Here is a 14852-nt window from a genome sequence, read left to right as displayed (position 1 = left end):
AAAAAAAGCCTCATAAAATAATTCTGGATGATATAAATAAATAGGTTTACAGAGTGATTTTTGATGTGAATTTGGCATTTTTTTACAGATTACGAAGCTTTTTAGTGGCCGAGAACTGGGCAAGGTGGCCGAGAACTGGGCCACAAATGGAGCTTTTATTTTTATTATTGCTCGGGCATTTTGGTCGTGCTTTACACCAAAAGCTGAATAATGTAGCTAGCTCTGGGAGAAATTTCAGTTCCTGCGGTTCTTCTGAGGTAAGAAATACAAGTTTACGTCAAAAGTGGCCGAGAACTGGGCCCCATACTGTACTTCCCCGTAAGCTTTTTTCTCTGTCCTTCCGCCGAAGCAAAAAAACACAACCTGATTACACATTAACCCAAAAGTCGACCAAGTGTGCCTGCAACGATTTCCTGTCAAAACTAAAATGAAAACATTGCGGTATGCGTCACCCATAGCGGTTTTGTAGCAACCCCAAGCTATCCCCGTCTTTTTGGCCGCGCCAGGAGACTACGCTCTAGGACGACCAAAGGGTAAACTATAAATCGGCCACGCCCGATTAAAGATTACAATACTCTGTTCCTAGGGTAAGATGGTGTATTTTTACACTAAGCTTTCTATGAATAAAACAGCCGTCTTACAAACAATGACATCTCGAAACAGGTAGCAATTCTGTTTAGCAAGTATCATTGGAGATTCCCTTCCTCACGCGTACGTACGCATATTTAGACAATTTAGAGACCATACAGAAAAATTGAAACCAAGCATGCAAGGGCCAACATTGTTTGCCTAAGCTTTACAGAAGTGCCCACTTATTGCTACTCGCATTGGGCCAAAAATATGTGTCCAATAAATGCGAAACGCATACTAGCCTGAAAGAACCCAGGGCGAATTGCACTAAGTGCATTTATCAGAATGGTCAGTAGTTTCATCATTGACACCCTAATCGGCTAGCGGCGAGAAATTGTTTGGGTATTAAAAGGAAGAAATAAAAAAGGGGCGTTTAGGTTCTTGCCAACGTTAAGACAATGTGTGGTGTGTCCACGAAATTTAGTAATGGATGAAGACAAAACTTTGGTAAAAATAAGAGTTGATCTTTTATTTTTACGTGAAATTCATAAATAACCTTTACTAACTGACACTAATAAATAAAAACATAATAAATTACAGAACACCAAAGCTAGATCATCAAACGAACAAAAGAACAAGTAATTTGTTTAAAACATTCCAAACTCGAGTATTCTATTCACTTATATTTCTCTCTCTTTCTTGTCATCAAATATTCACACAATGCTTGATTTACAATAAATATATATAAATTCATGATTTACATGGCACTTCATAAAACCTTTTTAAGGACCCAAAATACACGACGAATCCTTCTTAAGTATCTGTCATGCTACTTTACCAAACTGCGAATTTGTTTTCTTGACGTCGTGTTTATTAATAATTCTTCTCTCAATCTGAAGCTGATAATCATTACACCTGCTGCCTCCTTGTGTGAGTACCAGTGCTCTCTGGCTCCCTTGAGCCAGCACCAGGTCATTTGTCACCAGGGGAAGAAGCTTTTCAGACGATTTCGAGGCTGCCGCGGGAAGCGGGACTGGAGACCCGCGCGGCGTCCCGAATGGAGACCGTTTCCTTAATGCTGGGCTCTGGCTTCGACTCGTCGAGGGGGAACGATTTGTATTAGCAGCATGAGTTTGTCGTGAATTTCCCGCTGAAAAGGAATAAAATAAATCACTTTAAAATTTGTATCAGTTTATTCTGATCTGATCATATTAGCTCGTCTTCTACAGTTGACAAAACCCGCTCATTCTTATTTATGATACAAACAAAAAACCAAAGGCTGATAGAAATGAACAACTTTGTAAAACTTTATACCGCACTGACCAAATGGTTAGTGCATTGGAATCCGGATTGGGCAGCCTGGAGTCCAGAGAGGTCCTGAGTTGTTCAGAGGGCAACACACTTCACTTTTTCCTCTCCCCACCCAGGTGTATAAACGGATCCCGCTGAACCCAACCAGAGTGCTGGGGGGTTACCTGCGATAGACCAGCACTCCCTCCAGGGGTGGGGGGAGGGAATACTCCTAGTGACTTCATATTACAAAAACCGGAGAAAAGCACTGGCATTGATGAGCGACTTGGCTCCTTACTGGATTGCAACAGACTTAAACTTTTTGTTCTTGTTTATTCTACACGGCCGACCTTCTTCAGCAAGGGACTTTCAACTGTATGACTTACACACTTTTCATTTTACCAACTTTTTGTTTCCAAAGCAAACGCCGGGTAAGAAAAGTTCGAAGACCGTTTCTGGTTGGTTTGGATTGGTTAACAGTTTTCGTCTGCTATGTTATGAGCTTTAAATTCGTCAAAACTGTATTCAGCCTACTCAGTAATCGCGGTTTGAAAACGCTGCCTTAATTGACTTTCCAAAGTGGCACCACAAGTAGGAGTTGATCTTAACCCTGGAGAAGGGGTGTGTGTGTGTGTGTGTGTGTGGGGGGGGGGTAATATGAAGTATAGTTGGCATTACACCATTCATTGAATGGAAAGTAGAACTGTTGATACCGTTTCATGGTGTAATAAAAAATGAGAACCATTGGTAATTTAAGTGACTTTCTTTATTTTGAAGCGTTTTTGATATACATTTTTTTATTTTAAAAAAAAAAAGATTCCTCTTCAGTGGATTGTACGGAGCCATTACAATCTATCTTCCTTATGTATAACAACAACAACGACAGTACATCCGTCCTGTGACGTTCTTAACTGAATTCGTCTTTTTTTCGACAAAGACGGGCTGCTCACCGAAGCTAAATTCTAACGGTCCAAAAAAGAAACAGTTTACTTCTTCCTTTAGTATTACAGCCTACATGACGATACCACATGAAAATAAAAAAATAGTTCACGCACGTTACGTCTGTTCAGTGTATTTTATTATTTGACACTACTACTAATGTTTGAGTGCACTTCAGTGTTTAGTTCCTAGGGTCGGGTCGGAGAACAGCATGGAAACGAAAATTAATTCTTGCGTTGGAAGGAGTTTTCTCTGTTTCCATTGTCTTAGGATTCTTCAGTTGACGTACTGTTGTTACAGATTTTTGCACCTTGAAGAAAAAACAAACAAAAGCGTCATGTCGGATCAGGAAGCAAGTGTCTTATGAACCGTCTGGAAGTGAAATGCGTACCAAGTGTTTCACATCAAAAGTATCATATCAAAATTCTGAAAAAAAAGAAAACGAATAAACATACCAAAAGCAAGGCGTGGAACACGTGTACATGTCTTAAAACAACAATCTGAGTTGACATAGCAAGGATAACCTTCTAACACACAGCACTGCAGCCCTTTGAACATGCCTTAACGAGAGTGAAGGTTTTTACTTCTTTTTATATCTCTCAGTGGCTCAAGCTAAGAAAAGAAGATATGTAGCGTGGTTAGCCCGGGTTCGTTAAATCACAACATTAATTTTCACAGCATTAAAGCACATTTACAGTGGCTTTAAAGTGGCCGTGATGTGGTTTATTTGAAAAAGAAGGTCACTTGTTAGGCCTTCATGTGATGGTCTGAGCTTTGTGGTGTCGGATTAAACTAGGCGGTTTTTCACGCTAAATTAAATCATGTCAGTCAGCGTCGAATATTCATCGAACATTCTCTATGTACCAAGTAACTGCACGAGTATAAGGAAGGTATAGCTAAGATACTAGTGTAATTGACAAAAAATGAGAACAGAAAAAAAAACTTACCTCAATTCGAGGCTGTCCTGTTACCATCTCTACATGTTCATACAGCAAGACACAAATGGCAATCAGAAAAACTGCTCCTAGAAAGGGATTCGTCGAGATTTTTTCCACTTTGGTTCCTGTCACCACGTTTTCTTATCGCTTTGGTAAAATTGTCCAACAAAATATTCAGATGATCGGTAATATACATATTTCATTTACACTTGATACCTGTTTGGGATTTTATTGACGGATTTGCCGCCGGAAAACCAAAGAAAAGTGTTACTCTCAAACCAAGTGACCTCACGTCCGCTTTTGTTAGGAATATTCCTGAGAAGATTCTACCATCCTTTTGAAATAATGATGCTAAAGCCATTTATTCTCCAATATATATGAAGGGTTTCTTCCACAGTTTGTTTGTAGCGTTTTATTGGAAAGACAGAGTGAGAATAAAGTGCCTTTCTTGTTCATGAAAGCAATACAAGGACATGGTCAGCTGAGAGTGAAATTCTTGACCTGTGGATCTTGTGGTCAACCCGCCTCTGCCCACCTCTCCCATTTTAGAGACCCGCAAGAAAAGTGTCCCGTAAGATAAGCAACTGTAATTATAACAATAGAACGGGTACAGATAAAAAATACTGGACAACTGAACGTCCATTAATGCACGGAAGGAAGTTCCAAACAGTTTGAAGAAAGCCAAGACACTTAAAGCAAGCTAGCCACAATTATCATTATTACTATTATTTCAAGTTTTTTAAAAAATCCCATTGGGTTTCACCACTCGATTTCTGGAATTATTCACATCGGTAAAACAACACATTCAAAAAGTAAAAACAGGTCTTCGGATATCTTCAGGGTGAAAGAGTTAAAATCCTGTCCAAAATATCTTTTTAAAACTTTGAAGGAATTAACTTGAGGAACATTTCGTGGCAGCATTGCACTTTGTTTACGCCTGTTGGGGTTCTTTTAAATTTGTTATGTCTGAATATTTTTTTTGCCTCGCTTTATACCACTTGTTAGGACCCAAAAGATTCCCGGACTAAGAAATCTATCTCGGGCCGCCCAGAAGCCGTCGTTGTTGCCGTAACCTCACTGGCCATATCACTCTACCTTACTCACGTTGTTTTAAATGTTTTTCGTTTTCGGACACGCAGTCAGAATTGGCTGGAACTGTAGCAGTCAAAATCGTATTACGTGGCGATTCTGATACATTAATAAAATAATACTGAAAAGAAGAGGTTTATTTGCTGAAACAACAGTTTATTTTTAATTTGGAAAGATACAATTTGTTAATTGAAGGGTTTTTTTCCTTTACAAGTATGCAGGAGGAAGTCTATTTATATGTTTTGGCCATGTTTGGGTTATTTTCAAATCGAATCCCGATATGACTTGTAACAACTGACGGATGTAAAAAAATCCGGACACTTTGAGCACGTGTCCGACATCAGCATGCACAATAGAAATCAGAGCTTGCCTGCACGAAAAGCCATTAAACTAAATGCCTCAGTGAGGATATAACAATAATACGTGTGTAAGTCCGGAAGTTCTCTGAGAGCTGGCCACTGCAAATGTTCTTGAATCCGATCAGTTTAGTTCAGTATAAAAGGGTTTAGAACAATGTTGGCAAACTGCAACTGTTGTGTCTCTTTGATGTGTCCGATCATAATGCACAACTTAATCCTTTAATTGAAGCACTATAAACCCAACTCGAAGATATTGTTTTTGTTTTGTTTTGTTTCCTTTTAGAGCAATGTTTTTTGAGAAATCAATAATAGAAGCTATCCACCTAAGTTGGTTTTAGTTTATAATAACACATGTTTAGCCAGTACTGAGAAACTGTTCAACGGTGTTTGTAGCCAACTGTTTTACAGAAAATCTTTTTCTTTGCGTAGCTTGTTTTTTTTTAGGTTTTAACACATTCTTTAAAATTTCGTCAGTCCGTGGCATGAGGATTAAAAGGTTGATTAATCACTTTAATTTATGACACCCACGAACATTGTTTCCTTTCTTTCCCAACCAGAATAAAAACTGTTTTTAATAAAGAATTTCTTGCCCAGAGATTTAATAAACGACTCTAGTTATCAGATGATATTACTATCCAATTTTGTGAATTTGATTAAATTGTGGGTACAAATACAGTTGTTGTTGTTGTTGATAAGAAAGTGGCAGCTTCGGAAAGTTGTCAAGACAATCAAGACAACATGACGTCAAAGAAAAGCCATGCAGATTACTCGCTCACAAATCATTAGCCTAAAAAGGAAACAGTTTCCAAGCAAAAACAAAGAACCCGGTGGAGAGAGCGGGAAGGCGCGAAAAAAAAATTTTATCTTATTAAAGAGAGGGAGAGGGAAAAAAAAAAAAGGAAAATAAAAAAATTTTGAAAAAGATAACAAACGCCATATATTTAAAAAAATTTTCTCATCCAACAGTAAATAACTCATTCACTGAGTCATTGATAAACTCATCTACTTACCTTCAATAGCTGGTCGTGCCACATATCCCGGCACCCACCCCGCGTCTGGAAAATACTCCCACTTGGAATTAACTGACGGCCACATCTTCATCGAGCACAGCGGCGAGGGAACTGGGGACGACCTGACCATATGTGAGCGCGCTGAACCTTTGGCAGTTTCTGTGCGCGCAATGTGCCTAACAACAACATTGTCCACAATCTCCTCCCTGTATGTGCGCCAATCGCTCTGCTGAAGGTATGTTTGACACAGAATGCTATCTTGCGGATAAGTAGCAGTTAATCGTCGAAGTTTATCAAGAGTTGCAGCGTCTGAATACTTGAAGAAAATTTCCTTGGCTACTTTTATCACTTCACAGCCACCGCTGACCAGTGTGAAGCGTCTTTCCCTGGGTTTGTTCTCTTTCTTAGCCTGTCGTTTGATACTTTTCACCTTGTTGATTTCTCTTTCACCTTGTTCTGATGAAGAGCGGTCGTTTTGAGCTAAAGTTAAGCATTTATCCTCCTGCTCCAACAAAGACCACGCACCCTGTGCGAACAGAAATAGAATCATAATAACAGTAACTCTTTTTGCTTTTTTTATTACAAAAACTCTTAATATTTTGGTTATAATATGACGCTTACTGCGATTGGATGGTTAGCTATTTTATTTGAGAAAGCTCGTAAATCTTTATCAGTGAAAACCTTCACCTACAATTTCCAGGCTCTCTTTTCAGCAGTTTGGTTCTCCATATAGTTTCCATTTCTCAACTGTTTTCCTCCTGACATCACATATTAGGGAGCAGGTTGTTTTAATTTTTTTGGAGTGAGATTGATAAAGAAAAAAAAGGGAAATATATTTTAACTATTACAAGGCATATTCGGGTTATAGGGTGTACTTACAAAGTATAAAATGACTAAGGCAAGGCCGAGAAACTTCGAAATTGTCATATGGCTCTGGATCTTACAAGTTGAACATACAAAACATGCTAAGATACTATGTTACACTTACAAAGCACTGGCCTGGCCTTAGCCGGTCCACCATCATATAAACCCCAACACCAACAGTATCCTCTGCATGCTTCTCATCGACTATTCTCTCTCCCTTCTCATCGATTGCGCTACTAACTCGCGCGGGTTCGGAAGATCTTCGCGGGGGTTCGGTAGATCTTCGTGGCAGTTCGAAAGTTCGTCGCGGGGGGTCAGAAGATCTTCGCGGTGTTTCGGAAGATTGCCAGTACTCTTGACCTACACTAGACTTCTGTTTTTCTTCAACTCGGAAGGTCACTCGCCCTTTCGCTGATTTCGCCTTCGCATTTTCCGAGTGTAAGATTCCCTTTGCTGAAGTTTGACCAGTTATGTGAACTGCTGGGCGATCATCCGCGTTAAAAACGAACGACGCGGATTTTGCCTTTCTGCGCGCAGCTGGCGCATTTTCCGAGCTTTCTGCAGTTGAATCTTCTTCAGGACTGTCTAATCTTGAGGGGTATCCTTGTAAGACGATTGAGCTCAAAGAAATGTCATGGGCGTTTGGATTATAGTTAGTTGATGACAGGTCGTCTTGTATTTTCTCCATTCTGTATTTTACGGCGTGGTCGATGTACTCTTTGCAGTTGCTAAGGTCTAACAGCCTCAATACGTCACACTGTCCCTTGATTAAAAGAACAAAATAATTTGATATAGAGTTAAAGTTAAAAAAACTTATTGCTTACAGTTTTTTCTCCAGTCCATAATAAGAAGATGATTTAAAACATAACAGAGAGATAAACAGCGACAGTAAAATGATTGCCCTCTTTCTAAACCAATCACCCTTCATTTATTTTTCCCTCTATCCTTAACTTAACTGATTAGGTTAATATTGCTGATTGACCCTGATTAATACCAGAAGTACATAATGTACTTCTGTTAATACACATCAAATTTATATTCAATACCCCGGGTTCAATACCCCAAAACTTGCATGGAAGCTCCGTATTATCGCCAGAATCAACCCTTTCCGTTTCCCGGTCTTCAGAGTTCTAATAGTAATCTCTTCTCAACTTTTTCAGCACTGGATATCCCTAAAGCTCTTAATTAAGTCATCACTCTTCCCTCATCCCAGTCTCTGAGCCTTTACCTTTGTAATAAATATTATCCAGTGCAGCTTACAGGAATCATGAACGATCACTTCATCGCTGTTATAGTCCTGTAGTCTGCTCTCCTCTGCAACTTGCTTCACTACATCTTCAGGCCACGTGCTAAACACGTGATGTTCTCTGTAAGGAAATTATATCAACGAACAAGTCAATTAAAACACGAAGCACAAGTGAAGATGTAACCGATGACAGCGCGGGGTAACGTTTCAGAAGCTTTAGCCGGATTTAGCTACTCCAGAACAGCTTCAACTTTAAATTAAGCTTTTTAGTTTCTGTTGGTGCTGGTTTTTCAGTTTCTATTTTAGCTAATTTCGAGCTATATAAACATTAATTCTGTAGTAAAACGCTATAAAAACAAGTGGAGTTAACCCTTGGTTCATTTTTGGAATAGGTTTACCCTCTTTCGAACAACTAAACCCAGGGCTGTATAAATGAGTACCCGGGTGCATTTTGAAGGCATACTGGCAAAAATGCGATAAACTTGTATCCAATGCAGAAGGAGAAGCAATACCTCTCGAATGATATCGTAATTGTCTATTGACTGATGAGAGATTTGACATGAAACAGAATTTGTTAAAAAAAGAAATCATTCAAGTTTTTTGCGAGGTGTAGCCAAACGAACATACAATTTTCTTAATTCTTAATCCTCTCTTGTTCAAAATGTTTCTTACTTGAGAAGCTCCACCCTTCTTTGCATGTCTGCGTTAAAGCACAAGTCAATCTTGGCGGAGAAGAAATCTTCTCTTTCCACTGACAGTAGCTCGGTTCTCTCCAGACAAACCACAGTTGCGGCCCTTTTAAGCTCCCTTATAAAAGCCAGTTCCTGTAAACGAGGATAAGAACAATAAATATCGTGCTTCATGTAGCCTGAATTTACGTCTCTTTCTGGTCGCCTGCCCCCAGGAAGTGCCGTCTGGTGACGTCACTACCCGGAAACCGAGTAGTGTTTTTTATTGGTTGATTTAAGCAGGCGACCAGAGAGAGACGTCTAAATTCAGGCTAGCATAACTGGAGAGCTATGTACTGATAATATCAAAAATAAGATGGGAGAGATGTGTTTGGACGGCGTATCGGCTTTAGTATATATTTTACTCTCAATGTGCCTCTCTATACCCAAGAGTTTACACTACATAACCGTATTCAACCTTTTATGCGTCTGAGCTGCTATTGATGACAAATTTATTTTTTTTTTCTTTTCAAAACCAATAGACCAAAATTTATTACATAATTTATACAGTGCATATTCCATATATATCAGTGATGTATATCAGCGTCAAATGCGCTTTACGATTTATACGCATGAACGATAAAATGTCTTGCTCCGAAACCCAGCACAAAGACGGAATGGCTATTTTTTAAAAGCTCTTTTAATAATTAAGTAGTCGGACACTTCACACGCTTCCTATTTTACAATTCTTCATGCACATACCCCAAAGTAGTCCCCTCTCCTAAGCACAGCATTTTCTGTTGGTTTGGCAAATGCGCTGTGTTCATCATCATCTACTGTCACACATACTGAGCCACTGAAAATGAAGTAGAAACGCTGCGCCACGTGACCTTTTCGTATGACAACTCGACGTCGACCAAAGCTGTGAAAAAACATCAAATAGATCCAAGGTCACCATTAGCGGAGATAAATGATTTTTGTACTGCCTGGAAGTCAACTGAAGTCGAGGGTAGAGATATGGAAAGGGGCATAGTATTAGTCTTTAGAATGAAAATGTTTGCTCTGTAGGGCTAACTTGGACACCAACAGGGCGGAGGAGAAGTATTTGGTTTTAAGGATACATGTGATGGACAAAGAGAAAAACGCATTTGGGTGAAGTCCTGGAATGAAGTTACACACAGCTGACACAGTGGCATGGAGTTTACCGCACTATCGTTTAATACTCTGACTTCCTTAGAATCTTAACTTAGTTTTAACACTGTTGTAGGAACACCACAAGTTTCTTAGTTTATTTCCTTTTGTTATCTTTGCGATATAAAGCTCACTTTGATTTGCACACGTGCGTCTTCATGCCAACCTGCCTGCCCGCCTGCTTGCCTTTCTGCCTGCCTACCTACCTACCTATGCGGTACACGTGTTGGCAAACTATGAATAAGTGATTTTATAACGTTAAGACCTTTTAGTGCACGTGCAACCTGGACTTACCAGTCGTACTTCAGTGCTCCACAAATCGCTTCCTGGATCTTAGAACTGTATCTGCGAAAACCTTTAAGTTGTTTCATAAGTTTCACAATGGAGTGAATTTCCTGCTCTGTCCTTTCAGCTGGCTCTTTGCAAGTTATTTCTTTGGCCCAACCTGGCATTAGAAACTGAAAACAAGCGGATATTTTTTTTTAAATGATAGACAAACTCGAGAAACCGAACACGTATTGTTGCCTTTTGAAAATTTGGATGCTGCTTAGCTCAGTCGTTATTACACCGTAAACGGTAACCTTTTCGCAGCAATGGCTGCTTATATCTCAATCTTATTTAAACGAGTTCATTTTTCAAGTGGTATATGTTCTTATTTCGTAATACCCTCTCTAATAAGCGATCACAACTAAACTAGTCTATCTAGTAAACGAAAAATACCAAAATTGCAGTCAGGAGTTGACATAAATGCGCTTTACAAATTCTGACGCTGACTTATTTGAGCGTAAAACAATGCTCATAAACTCAAGGCTTTCGAACAAAGGAAGCTTGATCAGTTATAAACTACCTCATGGTGACATTTGTAATGCTCTGGATCAAACATTAAATTCTCCATAGCTCCCTGAGCGGCGGCGCTTTTCAAGCTGAGTGTAGCATCAGAAGTGACCTGCTTGTGTTGGCCTTTCTCTGCTGCGTAATGTACGATGCTTCGAAATGCCGTGTTACACGTCTGAATCTAGAAAGAAAACATAAGGGAGTGGTAATTTAGCCATAATTGGTTTATATCTAACCGCATGATTTGGGGAACGTAAGATCAATAACTAAGAAATAATTGCTTGATTGAGTATCCAGTAGTACAAGACAAATTACAGGAACCCAATGGGAAGTGAGGATGACCACTGTTGTCGAGGATGGTAATGGATTGCAATGCGCACATCCATGAAGACCCCATGTTCAAATGGTACCGGATCGCTTTGAAATTTTGCTAAAGATCTCTTAAGAGAAATTTTCCTGTACTACCAACTATCTCGTGAAATGTGCTCTTTCGATTCTATTTGTAAGATGTTTAAATATTAGGATAGAACAAAGAGGTTGTGCTAATCACGTTCCAGTTATAATGGTTTAACCAAAAAAAGTAGATTGGATATGCTATAGGTAATCAGGAAAAGTTCAGTACTGAATCGATAAACTTACCAGCCTTACAGCACGTCTAAATCGGTCCAGAGGCTGAAAAATAACAAAGTATGAATATAATTAATTAATCAATCACTGAATCATTTGTTCGATCGACCAATCGATCAATCAATCAATTAACAGACTCGTTAAAGAAGAAAAAAATTATATTACAAATAAAAAAAATCAGTTCCTTGAAAAGAAAATTCAAGGTTTTTTATCCGGTATTAAGGGATCCCGTAAAATAAAAAGATCAAAAGTGCGATATGTGCGAGTGTCGTGGACTTTTGTAATACTCAAGTATAATACTTTTTTGAGATGTTTTACCCCCTAGGTTCTCGGAAGATAAGATATATTCTATCTAGAAGTCGACATCTCTGGTAATGGGCCTTGAGATATGTCCTTCGCTAGAAGGCTATTTTTAGAACATTTTTTGTGCGAACCAGTAGCCAATCGCAAGGAGTTGTACATGTGATTAATGTTCTACCAACCTGGAGCTTTGCTTTTCTTTCCTTCCGAAGATTTGCCTGTGGCACGAAAAAAAAAATTAATTGTAATTTAAAGGGGCTCTGTCCTATGGCTATTTTCAGCATGCATTACTAGGAAGCTCAACAACTATATGTAGACATAGGTAACGAAACACAAGATTAGTGTTTGACTTTGTAGATATACAACCGCCTTATTGTTACAAAAAAATACGTTTATAGAAACTAAATTTCGCGAAATTTTTTGTCAAAATACTGGTCTGAATTAACAAACAGTAAGTCTCAATATTGGCAAAACTGATTTTAATTTTCTACAGCAATAGTTTCCAATGAAACTAAATAAAACCATATAAGGCATATAACAAAACGAAACTAAAAAACAGTTTGGCATTTTCCTTTCCAACAAAGTAGAGCTAGTTTGACGACTGTACCAAGATAATTATGTAGTAAACTAACGGTAACGTTGATTATTCATAACGAATTATCTAAAAGGGTATTAAAGTTCGCGTCGTTATTTTTTGCGAGAACCTTTTTTCGCGGGTCTTTAAATCGCGAAAATAAGTAACAATAAGGTAATAGGAATCCTGTTTTAAATGAGAATGACTATGGACACTGGAAAGGATGAAAGGTTAAAGCTGATGTTCTACTGAAAAAAAAAGCTTTCTGTTGGTATTTATTTCGGGTCCAAGTTTTTATTTTATGCATGGAATGAGAATAATTCTGGTGTGTTTTTTTAAGCTTTGCCCGGCTCAACATAGAACGTAACGTAACCGAAGAAAGCACCGGCTCAGTGGCAGATCTTTTCGTTGTTCTAGGTAAAGTCTGCATACGAGCCTAGTGGCCCAGTGCTGTGTGGGTCAGACGTAGCCTTGGGCAAAGACAAACGCAATTACTGGGAAACACGACATTATTCAGTAAGAACTGATAAGACGGATCAACACAAAGCGTTAATATAAACAACTTAATTGTCGAGAGCGTCGAAAGCTCTTATATCAACATAGACGCGTGAATACTCTTAATACTATTTTGAGTTGTTTTGTTGACATTTTCATCACTTCAAAACTTGATATTGGAAGTTTCTTTTACCGGTGTATATTTAACTAGCCGTATATTGTTGATTTAAATATTCACTGCGGTACAGCGATGCATGAGTAGATCCTATTTGGTTACCAACAGAGGGTTTTCATAAATTCAGTAGGTACCCCAGTTTGTACCCGTTTCCTCAGGAGAACCCGGCGGCCATATTGCGAAACCATTTGACTAAAGGAAGCAACCCTTCAATTTCCTCATGTTTCATGAGTGAATTGTTTGGATTTGTTAAAAGAAAACCGTCATCGAAAACTATAAATCTAAGCAATAATAACTTACAACTGCCTTCATCTTCTGTACAGCATGGAATATCGACCATATGAAACAAATATGAGTGTTATTTCATGCACCACCAATATAAAGCAATTATTTCAAGCATGCACAAATCTATCCTCTTTAATTTGTCCGTATCATGACCCGTTGCATTCCGTTAAAGTCTGAAACAATATGTGGGCCAGACTGGAAACGTGACAAAATCCACATCGCCATTGATTTCGATGGATATTTACCCTCTCAGAAAACACCATGCATGATATGTTCTTCTCTTTAATTATGAAAAGGATTGAACCAAACAGTGTTCAAAATTGTTTAAATAATTGACGAACTAAGTAGTCACGCGATTTGTCTGAAAAGTTCACGCGAACAAATTAAGAGTGAAACACGTTAGTTCGTGCTGGTACAATAGTATTTTGACTGAGTATAGATAAACCAAGCTCTTAGCTAGCCGGATTTTAAGTGAAGTGTGCAGATTTTCCTGCAGTATTCAGGATGAAATGTTTCAAATCATGCTCACGAAAAAGCGCTGTTGATCAAATCTTCCGGCGGTTCGCTTCAGGGAATCGTGCTTGTTGTTGTTAGATACCCATAGATACGGCAAGGGATGATCTTTGAGTAATTTGCTTCTAAAAGATTGCAAAAAACTTACCTGCTTTTGCTCGTATTCTCTAAGCCATCTTTTAGGTACATTCATCTTCATGTAATCGACATGTCGTCCTGTTTTGTGCTTTTCTAAGCGATGCCCGTTATACCAGGCGGGTTGTGAAGGCCTGCGATCATCGAACGAAGGCTTGGATGAGACAGATCTTTTTTTCTCGGGTTGCAAAGAAGTTCTTCTTGTCGCACCGATCGCCCAGGACTTGTGCTGAAGTCTCTTCCTAATATCTACAAGAGCATCTCCTGATTCACACGGACTCGCTTGATTTTGCATCTCACAACTTGAACGCCGATTGAACATGAAAGCGACATCAATACTTTTGCCTCTACGCATTCGGCGCTGCGCTTCAGTGATTTTTGGATTTTCCATATTAATCAGTGTTTTTCTTCGCTAGTGAACCATAACTTTGTACTGTTCATAAGCCTATTATGAAGGCTTTTCCAAATGCCGTTTCATTGTCTTCTGTTTTGAAACAAAGAAACTGTTTGGGTTAAAACTAATTTGCTGTTATTCCTATTGTTTACGTAACGTGGTTTTTGAACTCGCGTGGTTTCTACGCGACGCACCGTTAGACTCGCGCGCGCTTGACGTAAAACTACGAAAATCTCTTCTTTAGCCATGCAGCAGGCGCGTAGGAGGGGGGGTTCGAGGGGTTCGAACGAACCCCCTTTGGAGGTCAATAATGGAGGAATGAAAACACAATTGTTGATTTTCAGCTTTTGGCAAAT

At 38.9% G+C, this 14852-nt stretch overlaps 1 protein-coding gene and 1 long non-coding RNA gene across 2 annotated transcripts; both read right to left on the bottom strand.

Moving 5' to 3' along the window:
* Positions 1-1098: 1098 nt before the first annotated feature.
* Positions 1099-14644, bottom strand: LOC144659474 (uncharacterized). Its single transcript, XM_078519918.1, has 11 exons — positions 14116-14644; positions 12108-12143; positions 11638-11670; positions 11012-11179; positions 10459-10622; positions 9736-9895; positions 8978-9129; positions 8288-8426; positions 7184-7822; positions 6196-6721; positions 1099-1720 (listed from the first exon to the last, which is right to left on the bottom strand). Exons 1-11 carry the CDS (start codon positions 14491-14493, stop codon positions 1395-1397), a joined length of 2721 nt encoding a protein of 906 aa, XP_078376044.1. The 5' UTR covers positions 14494-14644; the 3' UTR covers positions 1099-1394.
* Positions 2409-6024, bottom strand: LOC144659475 (uncharacterized). The gene is made up of 3 exons (XR_013571911.1): positions 3747-6024; positions 3255-3411; positions 2409-3109 (listed from the first exon to the last, which is right to left on the bottom strand). It is a non-coding gene; the product is annotated as an uncharacterized LOC144659475 (long non-coding RNA).
* Positions 14645-14852: the final 208 nt, after the last annotated feature.

This window comes from Oculina patagonica, chromosome 7, assembly GCF_052425735.1.
Source record: "Oculina patagonica isolate OP01 chromosome 7, crgOcupat, whole genome shotgun sequence".
NCBI classification, from domain to species: domain Eukaryota; kingdom Metazoa; phylum Cnidaria; class Anthozoa; order Scleractinia; family Oculinidae; genus Oculina; species Oculina patagonica.
This window is presented reverse-complemented; position numbering and strand designations above follow the sequence as displayed.